Below are 11646 nucleotides of genomic sequence, written 5' to 3'. Positions count from 1 at the left end.
CAAAATGTGGTTCTTGAAACTCAGACGGTAGTGGGAACTACCACAGAGCCAGTTTTGAGCACTTTGGTGAGATAGCTTCAGTGCAAGATCCAGTCACAAAAGCTTTAAAGGTGTTTAGTTGTGATCGAAATAAAGGCCGAGTTTGGAGATGGGTGTAGCGTCAGAATGTCAACATGGTGACAGGGTGTTGCTCTTGATGTGATCCATCACAAGGATTTATTTATATCTATTTTCTGTTGTCACACAAGACTGGCATTTTCCAATGTTTTTTTTTTTTTTTTTGGTGGTTTTGGTTGTTATTATTATGTATTGTTATGATTAGACTACTGCTATTCTGTGCATTGTGAGAGGCATAGCCCTTGCCCCAGCATCAGCTTGTGCTCGTCATTAATAACAAGCTGACAGATGACGTTATATAGAACCCATGCGTCGAATGCCTGTATTTGGGGACAGTAAATCAGTCATAAAAAATTATTTCCATCTCAGCAGTTTTTGGGGTTGCTTCAATATAGAAAGATAGATATCCTAAATACCAGAACATCTTTTTTTTTCTGCGCACATTTTCTGAATTCATTAACATTCTCCGGGCTGGATCAGAGGCTTTGGCAGGCTGGATGTGGCCAGTTGATGATCACTGGTCTAGGATGTTACAAGTGCCTGCCAGTCATTTGCTTGGCCTCGAGAAAAGAGACACCAAAGTTCACTGTTCTGTAGCCACAGTGTGAGGGGGGTGGGGGCAGGTCTTAGTGATGGATGGCAAAGCCCAGCTGAGAATATTGCTCCCTTAATAAAAGCTGCCCTGCAATCTACACGCAGCTAACGGTGTATTTTTTCTCTGTGGCTCCCTCCGCCCTCCTCATTCCACCATCATTTTTAAGAGCCAAAACTGGTTTAGGTGTCAGAAAGAATGATACCCCTCTTCAGACTGCGACTCACCTCTGAGCAGTATCCAAAGCTATATTCACACCAAGTGGCTCTCTATTGGTGTGCGCTGTTTTCTTTTTTGCTCTTGTTTTACCAAGGGCCCAGAACAAACAAGAAAGACAGAAGACATCATCAAAATTTCACCTGGTGACTTAAAACCCCAAATGATGTTTCAGTCTTTATTTGGCAATAGCAGACAGACAAAGGCACAACACTGCCTGGAAAATAATACATGTTGACTTGGTGATCGTGAATCATGAGTCCCTGTTTTTTATATGTAGAGAACTTAGTTTGATTAGACTGTCTGTGATCTGACACAAGCCTGGATTTTCACTTCTTCTAATCTATTGATGGCCCTCATTTCCCATCATGCTCAAGGCTGACCTAATTAGCCTACTGGGTTTTGTTTGCAGAGAGTAGTGCACATGCCATGGAAACTATTTTTTTCGATCCATTGTAGAATTTTTTTATGTATAATAGATAAATGTGAACATCACAGCCAGTAACTCCCACATTGTACATTGCATGTTCAAAAATCTTACATGCATGTATTCCTTGAATATATCTGAATCTCATGATATAGGCCACAAAATGTCTTTGTCTATAATAGTTTTGTTTGTTTTATTTTATTTTTTTCAAAATTTGGAAATATGTGAAACCTACATTTAGGGACTCTCAAAAGTTATTAAAATAATTTTGATGATCCAAAAAAAAGTTTCAAGTTACAAAACTGCAGGTAGCAGTCAAAACGCCTCAACGGAGCTCAGGTTCACATGGCTTGGTGGTCTCTGTTGATACCTGCCTGCAGGCCTTGTTTGCCTTTGTCTTTGATTGTGGGTCATATATCTCTTATATGTCCCAAAGTGGCAACACTGTACATGTTATGTACGGTGTCCCACCCTCGCGCCTCTATCCTCCAGGCGTGACCTGGAACTCTCTCTCTCTTGCTGTCTCTTTCCCTCATATTAAGGCCTTTCACTGTGATTCACTGATAGGAACTTTTATGTTGTTGCTGGCTGCACCAGTTTGCCACTGGACCATATTGTATACTTGTTTGCTATCTCAGTCTGATTGCACACCAAAAGATTATACTCATGGCAACAGCTGGAGCATCAAAATGGATAGCTGGTTAGCATCAGGAAGAATTAAGAGAGAGATGGTGAATCGAAAAACTGATCTCTCGCCATTCAAAGAAAAAAGAAAGATTAAGCTTTCCCTGCTTACCGTTCAATCCTGAATGACCAGCATTTTTGAGTTTTTCAAGTGGGCCACGAGTTGGAAAAGGTTGGGACCCACTGTTCCCTGGACAGAGGAAGAGAGATGAAACTTGTGTGTGTGTGTGTGTGTGTGTGTGTGTGTGTGTGTGTGTGTGTGTGTGTGTGTGTGGTGGAATCGCTAGAAATGGTGACATCTGCTGGGTAACTCTTGGTATTGTATTAGACAGCAGTGGTGGAGGAAGTATTCATGACCCTTGACATAAGTAAAAATAAAAGATTTGACTGTCATTTTAGATAAGAAGTCAGATATAAAGATTTTTTTTTGTTTAAATAAAAACTGATTAAATAAACACCCACCATAATCAGATTCTGGTAATTCAGTGACTGTGAAACTTTTTCCGTTAGTTTATTCTATTTTATTCATATTAAAAACAATGCCATGTTTCTTTTTAACAGTTCCACGGAGCTTTGCAGGACTTCACCCATTTCAGTTCCTGCTCATCATAATTCTGGCTGACATCTTTTTACACAGGAACTGACTTTTTTTAATGTTTAGCCTATTGATAGTTTAGTAGAATAATTCATGTAAACACTGCATCACTGTCAGTATTACTCCATCCCAAAAAGAGTAGAGTAGAGTGGAAATGTTTACTGCTGACAAGCATGTTGGAGTGAAAAAAAAAAAAATAACAGGCTGATCTGAGGTGAATGATATAGATATTTAGAAAATGAAGTGAGGGAAGGGAAAGCAAGAAGGGATCCTCCAATGAAGAGAAAAAGACACAATATATTAATGGCTTTATGACGATTGAGTAGCAATTGTGAGACCCCTGTTTGGGAGCTTGGGAGCAATAATGCACAAGAGCGTAAAGGAAAACAAAGGAGCTTTGACATTTTGGACTGACCTTGAAAAAATAGTTTGAGCGTATAAAAACTGCGGCTATAATGGGTAGGAATCAGACTTAGCTACTCCTATAGTGCTAAATTTCTTCAACTTGAAAAAGTGATACCACAACACATGCAGACAGTGTGTGTAGTCTGCACAGTCCTCTAGATTCCCATCTTATTATTTATCCTCAACCTAAAGCTGATCACAGAAGAGCGTGTCTTTATTTTTTTTTTCATTTTTGCCCCGAGTAGTAGATTTTGTCACAGTAATACCGGCTTTTAAAAGAGGGGCCTGGAAGAAGACACTGTGGCAGATACCGATTCTATAGATTTGAAATTGTACTCTCTATCCTCTATCCAAGACCACCTCTAGGTGTCTCTGTAGTTCAAATATCTTTGCACCCTCTCTTTATTTGTCTCTTCCTCAGAAGTAAATTGAATTTAGGCTGTTTCCGTTTCAGAAAAGCACATGATCATCCTGTGATTTTGTCTGTGTTTTTCCCCTTTTCTCATCTTTCATGTCTCTTTTCAGAGTGAGTGCAACGTCCAGACTGGACTTTTCTGAGGCAGTTTGAAGCAAAATGCATCCAGTCCACTGGTTCCTTGCTGTTCTCCTGGTAGCTGGTGCCTCTGAGCTTTGCTGTGCAGGACCACTCCATGCCCAGTGCAAAGTAGAATGGTAAGGTGCATTTCTTGGCTTCATACATTGTTTGAGGATGTGTTAGGTCTGCACAAAATAACTATCTAGGAAAACCTTTGTCATCAGCATAGTCCAGACCATTAAGAACCATAGTCACTGTGAAACTAAAAGCTGTGTATTTGACTGAAAGTCTCTAGGATTTGTCACAGATATTGACTTATTAAATCTATTACAGTTAATTTAATTTAGTGTAGTTGTAATGACTTTATTCTGTCCTCTGTATTAATGAGGTTTGTATAGATACTTTCTCTGTCAGCTTGTTCAGTTTATATTTAGCACTACTGCAGTGCACAGACTGACTTATAAAGCAGTGCAATCCAGTGCTAGTGTTGTAGTGATTCTGTCTTTGTGAAGCTCAAAACGTGGAATACTTGATGCATGTGTCAGAGTTTTTTGGTTAAGGCTGTCATGAGCACTGGCATCTGTTATGCATTCATTCCATCAGTGTTGGTTAGGGTCTCCATGTGATCATTGCTCCACTTTGCCAATGCGGTTTTACTGTATCTTTGACACTGTATCACTTGTAGGTGACAAAACTTGCCTTGGTTCTTATTACTTTCAGCAGTTTACTTGATGTTGAGAGAATTCATACAGTCAAATGTTTGTGGCAACTTGTCACTGTTTTCTTATTTAGTTTAATCTGACCTACTTTCATGTGAAGAATCAAGTCCACTATAACATATTAAGGAGATGAGCTGACTATTGCTGCATGCAAGCAGCCAATATGTCCACTGGGTGGCACTGTAGGAAAGGCCAGGGAGGCACTTTAAGCCAGGATGTATGCCAGCAAACTTCATGGCCTTCTGACCATTACATTGTTACATCACGTGCAAGTGGAAGTCATAGCCTGAAAAATGCATTTAATGCCATAAACAGACCATAAATAGCTGAGCAAAAACTTTTAAGTTATCGGTTACAAAAGGCAGTTACAAAAAGACATTTTTATTGTTAGATTTTTTTTCTTGGCAAGCAAGCATTGAGTTTGGGGAAAAAAAACAAAAAAAAAACACTTGATTTTAAATATCCTAAACTTCATTGTGCTTGAATTTGCTGTTATATTCGATAGCTTTGTCTTTTTCACATTACCTTTCATTTTTATATTAATTATTATTGTTATTAATTTAGTTCACTCATCTTGACACAATGTTCTTAGGTTTTCACCAAGATCCAGTATCAGATGAAATTATTTAGTTGTGCTAAAATACTATTGTCATATAAACAGCAACATGAAGTCAGACTTTCAAAGGCTTCATTATGAAAGCAACAGAAGATGGTCAGAGTCAAAGAAACACACTCACAACTAATGTCCATCAGATGGAATCTTCTACACAATATTTGAAGACAACAGGAGGACTCACATCACTTCACTGACTGTACTTGTTTTTCTCATGCAGGTACTTGGGGATATCATGTCAAGATGTTTATGAGAGGCTGGTCTCACAGATTAAGAAGTGGAGAACCATGGCTGGCTGCACCATGGGGGGACAGAGGTGCCTGTACAAGGTATGTGTGTGTGTGTGTGTGTGTGTGTGTGTGTGTGTGTGTGTGTGTGTAGTGTGTGTGTGTGTGTGTGTGTGTGAATTCAAAAGTGTAAAACCTGTTTAGGTTTTTAGCCCACCTGGTGGCACGTCTCCATGGAGGGAAATGTAAGTCTGTTAGTGCGTCCACCACTTGGACTCAAATAGCTCAAAGACTACTGGATGGATTGCCATGCATTTTGTGCAGACATTCATGTTCCCCAGGTTATGAGTCTTACTGAGCACCAACACAAAGTCTTGATGCTTTGTTTTGTTTTATATCAGTTTTGGCTGCTACCCCATATACAACAAGCAACTGCTGATCTCATCAACACTCTACAAATCTATTCTTATCTGCTCTCAGTTGAATCCAGCTCTCATTAGATTAATTACTTTTTTACATTTTGTTTCTTTATTTACTTATTTCTCTTTCCGGTCTTGTTCTTTTACTTTGACTGAAATGGTTATGGTAAGTTTTTTTTATATTATCAGTTACTGGTGGCAGTGTACCTAGAGGCTGCAAAGGAGGCCTTGAGATGATTGGATAAAGAGGCCTGGTTGGTTGAGAGGTGGAATCAAGACCATCTGGGTGCTTTGTAACTTTGACCAATAAAAAGTTCAAAAGAAAGCGAGAGTTTTATTCCAGCACTTTCATGTCACTGGGTTTTAATCAAATGCAGTTTGGTCTGTCTACAGCTCCAGTCTGCCTCTGTCCACTTTATATCAGCCAAGCACACCACTCCCTTTAAGGGGTATGTGGATGACATCAATTTCCGGCTGGTCCCCTATCACTTCTTCACCTGCTGTCACATTTCGGTAAGTTTTCATTCTCCTCTAATTCATTATCTGACTGTTTGTGGAAAAAGCAAACAGTACTATAACATTGTACCATAAAGCACCACCTGCAAGCACAACAAGCAAAAAATGACATTGTCTAGCTACTGGTCAAGCACAGCTGTGGAGATTTGTTTTTTCAAGTGTCCTTGTCCTTACAAGTTTGAACACAAATAATACATTAAGTCATAAAGTAAATTATTCAATCAATCAAATTGAATTCATTTAGAATTATGTAACAATTCAAGTATTAGGTAAAAGGCTCAGTTCCTATCCCTAATTAGGTATTTTGCTCCCACATAGAGAAGTGGACCACCTTGGTCTTTGCTTTGAGTGTAATATTATATTGATGAAAGGGGGGAATATGTTTCAGTCTGCCACCTGGTGGACAAATTCATTCTTGCATATTTTGAATGTCAATTCAAATGAGTTCAAGTAAAGGGCGACACTACCAGTTGATTCCACCACACAAATACAGATGTGAGCTGTTGACACAGTTCAGTGTAAAATCTAAACACTAAATGGAATACTTTTTGTGTCCTCCTGGGATAAAAATAAATTGCCTGAGACATGAAAATATGCAAAAAGAACATATTCTTCCAGATGACTGCATGTTTCTGGCACACTTGGTTTGTCACCTGCATAGTTATCCAACGTCTCCAGTCTTGCTACTGGCAAAGCTCAGTTGTCAGTTGTTTTCTCCATCAGTCTGTATGCCAGCAACAACTGCAGCTGAATCACATGGCTCTTGTTTAGGCCAAACAAAATAATGTGATTATGCACACCAGACTTTTGGCATGAGTTTCGGTAGTAGTTTAGACTTGACTAACCATGGGATACACTTCATGGACAGATTTTTGTTTATTACTTATTGACAGGCATTTTTTGAACCATGACCTGCAGTATTTGTATCAAGAAGCTCATAAACAATAAGGTGTGAGTTGTTGTGTTATTTCAATGTGTGCAATACATAGGCCATTTAATCAACATTTAGGTAAAGTAAATATAAGAATCAGACTGGATTCGGTATCCAGTTTCACCCAAAATTAACAAACTCATTGGGTGCGGGGCCAGGAGAACCTGATCAGGTCATCCTTAACCCTTGTATGTCTTAGGGGTCAAAAATGACCTGCTACTATATTTAAAAGCAGAGAAAATCTCTTTAATGATATGCTTTCCAAAATTTGATGATTTGATGACATTTCCTCAAATGACCCATGTCAAAAAAATCACAAAATGTGAAAATTACCTTATACAATGAGACATTTGTGTGCTACTGAACTCAGACAAACATAAAACTTTCCTGTGCATGTGCAGCATCTCCCCTTCACAGTCCTACACATGACTCAAGTCCAAAGACAGAATTTAAGATAAAATAAACACAATTTCAGACAAAATCTAAATTTCTTGAACATATTGATTACAAATGGGGAATGCTGCCAGAGGCTTTAAATGTGCTGTAACGACAGTACCTCTCATTCTCTCTTTGCTGAAGCCACAAGTGCACATTTCAGTGTCCAACAGGTTGTAGATCAATTTCAGATGTCCAGGAGGAACAAGAGAACAATGATTTAGAAGAGGAGAAGGCAACTGAAGAAGAAGCATCATCCAAGATGAGCTTTAGATGAAGACGAAGAAATTGCCCAAAAGGATAGATAACTGCAACTGAACTCCATGTCTACACAAGTCTGCTAATCTTAGCGGGTGTGTACAGGTCCCGAGACATGGCCACATCCAGTCTCTGGGGTACAGAGTATGGACTTACCTTACCACGATGCCACTGAAAGTCTTCTCAAGTGTACTGTGATGAGCTGACCAGTGGAGGCCCACAGCAGAACCAGGGGATGCTGGCTGTGCAATTCCACGTGTGACACTGTCTACACCTCTAATGAACTCAGCCCGAAGCTCCTGAATAGGAAGATCTCCATGATTGGCACAGTTAGAAAGAACAAGCCTGAGCAGGAATGTGTGGTCCTCGTGAGCACGCCACACAAAATGGCTGAGATCAGTGACCATGAGAACAGAAAGTCAGCCATCATCCTGTACTACAACCAAAACATCAAAGGAGGTGTGGACAACCTGGACTCTCTTTATTTCTGTCACCATTTGTTTCCTTTCTGTCTCTCTCTGTTACCGTACAGTGTTTCCTTTCATGGCATCTGTCCTTATTCCTGTTACTGTCTCTTTCAGTCCATGTCTGATTCTGTGCAGCTTTGTCATCTGTGTAATACAGTTGTAACTCTGTCTCTAGGCCATGTCCATCTCAGAGTCCTGGCATGCCATTAGAGACTATGGCACAAACTACTGCAACCTCTACAACCTCATGGAAGGTACAGTAAGATCACACAACTGTATATTGACGAAACAATAGCCTTTTTCTTACTATTCAGTTTTGACTGGTCAGTTTATCCTGGAGCCTAATGGAGTGGACAGGGAGGACCCTGACAGTTTGCCTGTTTTCAGGCGAAAATTACCACAGAACAGAAGAGGCTGCATTGGTGAGGGCCTGTTGCCTCAGGTACCAGTGAAATGATGGGTTAAGCTCTAGAGTTACACTGATGTATTGAGCAAGTACTGCAGTGACCATCAACTGGTGATGACAGGAATGAATCACCAACTCCAAATAAAGTATGTGCATTCGACCCATGGGTTTTAAAGATGTTATAAATCCATCTGTCAGCTTATTATTAGTAAGCATCTACACAACCCGATGCAACGGTAAATGGTTTGTTATGTCCTGTGCTAACACAGACTGCCTGAAGAGGTGCACTTGTTGCCCTCACTTTAAGTTTCAAGGTAGCAGTTTTTCTGCAATGGACTACTCAGGGTATGATTCTTTGAAAGTTGCATGCTTTGCGTAATATTGACGCCTAAGACTGCATTCTTTTATTTGAAAATGACGATTACAGCTTTAGATTTACTGTAAGCTCACATGATGAATGTATACTTATTTGTCCATTCAGCCATTCCATAAGTCCATTCATTTTTCTTTGCCTTGCATACAACAAAAGGTTTTTCTTCCTGCTTCCTGCAAACTTTCCTCCAAGGACACTGCATAATAGCGTTAAAGTTGATTCATACGTCCTACTAATAAAGACTGCAATTGCTTTTCTGGAATTACAGATTTACTGCTTTAGAGATGGGATGTGAGCAAATAAGACTTGAACAAGAGTCCCAACTTAACATCTTGGTATTCTCTCTTTGGGCATTGTTGGACCATCAAAAGTCAGCAGCATAATTATTTATCTCATAAATAAAGACACTAATAATTGATGATGTCAATTCCAACTCTGTCTCCTTTAAATTAAAAGAAAACAGCAACAGCAGGTACATTTTGTAGGAACTGTAATTGCACCTGAATTACATTTTCTGATTTGGCAAATCACAAATATGTTTACACTGAACATATCGGTAAAATGTTCACAGGAAATGTGTAGCTGTATTATTACACTTTTTTATGGTTATGTGGAGGCACTCACAGCATTTGGTCAAGGTTTGGGAAAACTTGTGTTCCTGTTTAATACAGAACAATTTTACACTTCAGATTCAATATGTTTATTAAGATAAATCCAAATCCATTATCTTTACTTAACCTTAATCAAGGTGCTTCTGTTACCTTAGGCTAACCACATATGGAGCTCTGGATACGAACCCCATGCACTTTATATGCCCACCAGTGATGCCAAACAACTCCTGCTGACTTAGAATATAACATTTCATTCATTAAAAAAAATATATCGCTTCTGAACATAATGTGGCCATCAGTTACACTTCTTAGAAAATGTATTTGCTGATGCAGTGAAGGTGATGGTTGCCATTCTTATACAATTGTGCCAGTTCTTGTCTTCTTCTGTGAACAGATGCTCATTATACCTGTTTTTCCTGTCATTTGTCGAACAGGAAGTGGTCTAACTGAAGTCAGAGGATATAAAGAGGTTACCAGTGACTTCCAGTGTACCCAACGCTCATCTGCTAACTGCACTGTCTACTGACTGCATATTCATTATAACCAAAGACCATCACAGTATATCAAGGTTCATCGCTGGACAATTTTAAAAGTTTCAATTCTCTTCTTTTTTTTCTGTTACCTGCTTGTTGGTGTCATTTTCTGTTTTCCTTGTGCAGTAAATGCATAATGAATACATTGAAACATTTGCCAATTTAGTCTAAACTGAGTTTGAATGTATTCTCACATTTTATTGATGCATATCATCCAAAAAACTAAAACAAAAAAAAAACAAAAAAACATACATTTTCATACATACATAGTAAATCCAGTGCTCTTCTTGTTCTTTGTACAAATTCCAATTTTTCATCAGATACCAACTAAATTTCTAAATCAACTATTTAGTTTTGCTTCTTTTGCTCTTTTGAGTGCAGTTAAAGAACTGATTGATGAACACTAAATGCAACATTTTTTATAGCAGTCTTATAAAGGAGATAATATAATTATAAAGAATGTACTTGTTATTGTTTTTTTTACTTTTTTTACTTTTTTTACTTAAGACAAATCCCCATCAAAAATAAAGTTTTTTTTTTTTTTTTTTTGTTTTTTTAAATTACTTTAATAACAGCCCAAAACCTGCTTATTGTTTCCCCAACTTTGACTATATACCATATTTTACCAAGTATTTTTTTCTGTATTAAACTCTTATTTTGAAAAATAAATAGAAGTCATTAAACTGTAAGATCTTGGTGATTCATGCATCCACGCATAGCTGTTACTTGCATCAGCAGCTACCCAGATAGCTTAACCCATATTTTCCAAGCTTCCTGGGAATGTATTGTATTAATGGACAGCGACCTCTGAATGGGACCAGCCGTTCATCTACTGTAACCCTGGGTCCTGGATTGTGGGCCAGTTCCACCCATTTGTTCCACACATTTCTTATGGGGGCAAGTTACTTCTTCTCACAACGAGCCAATCTGGTTTCATGACTGTCAAATTGAATATCTCTCAAAAAATGCGAAAGGTTTGAAGTGACATAGTAGCACAGAAAATAGCCAGTTTCAGCAGCTCATATATACACAGGAAGTATTGGCAGTCCTCTGTAAGAATGGAAATGATGTGTCAATCTCCCTCCAGCTATTCCCTTCCATGCTGTTCATGTCAATAATAATAATGCTTTCTATAGGCTGTGGTATAAAAAGCTCAAAGGCAGACTGTATGTCTTTGCCATGTGAGCATACACTGTGGGATCTGGGGTCATTTTTATGGCTCTTTTTTTAGCATTATTAAGGTGCTTTAAAATTCATGAAACTTTGCACACACACCAGAAGTGGCTTAATTTGATATCTGATATGGCTGTTGGGCTTGGGTGTAGCAAAATCGCTGGAGGGTGCCCCAAGAAATTTTCAACTGGTTGGCATGTGTATTATATCATCTACAAAGCCTCTTGGAGCTACACCCAAAATTCAAGACGAAGTCTGCCATTTTGAATTGAGTGTGCAATTTTGGTACTTTTTTAAATTAATTAATTTAGTTTTTGGTCAATCTTATCTGACTATGTCACTTTTTTTTCCAGATCTGTCTAAACCAGTGGTTTTCACATCAGTGAGCTCTCAA

General features: G+C 38.6%; 1 protein-coding gene across 1 annotated transcript; it reads left to right on the top strand.

Annotated features, from left to right (window-relative positions):
- Window positions 1-3549: 3549 nt before the first annotated feature.
- On the top strand, window positions 3550-10756 carry LOC139625493 (uncharacterized). The gene is made up of 5 exons (XM_071485528.1): window positions 3550-3708; window positions 5124-5232; window positions 5943-6062; window positions 8332-8410; window positions 9981-10756. Exons 1-5 carry the CDS (start codon window positions 3611-3613, stop codon window positions 10070-10072), a joined length of 498 nt encoding a protein of 165 aa, XP_071341629.1. The 5' UTR covers window positions 3550-3610; the 3' UTR covers window positions 10073-10756.
- Window positions 10757-11646: the final 890 nt, after the last annotated feature.

The sequence above is a fragment of the Trachinotus anak genome, unplaced genomic scaffold, assembly GCF_046630095.1.
Source record: "Trachinotus anak isolate AG129_WGS33_773 ecotype Australia unplaced genomic scaffold, CSIRO_AGI_Tana_v1 ptg000009l, whole genome shotgun sequence".
NCBI lineage: Eukaryota > Metazoa > Chordata > Actinopteri > Carangiformes > Carangidae > Trachinotus > Trachinotus anak.
The sequence above is the reverse complement of the archived record's forward strand: the minus strand, read 5'-3'. Positions and strand labels throughout refer to the sequence as shown.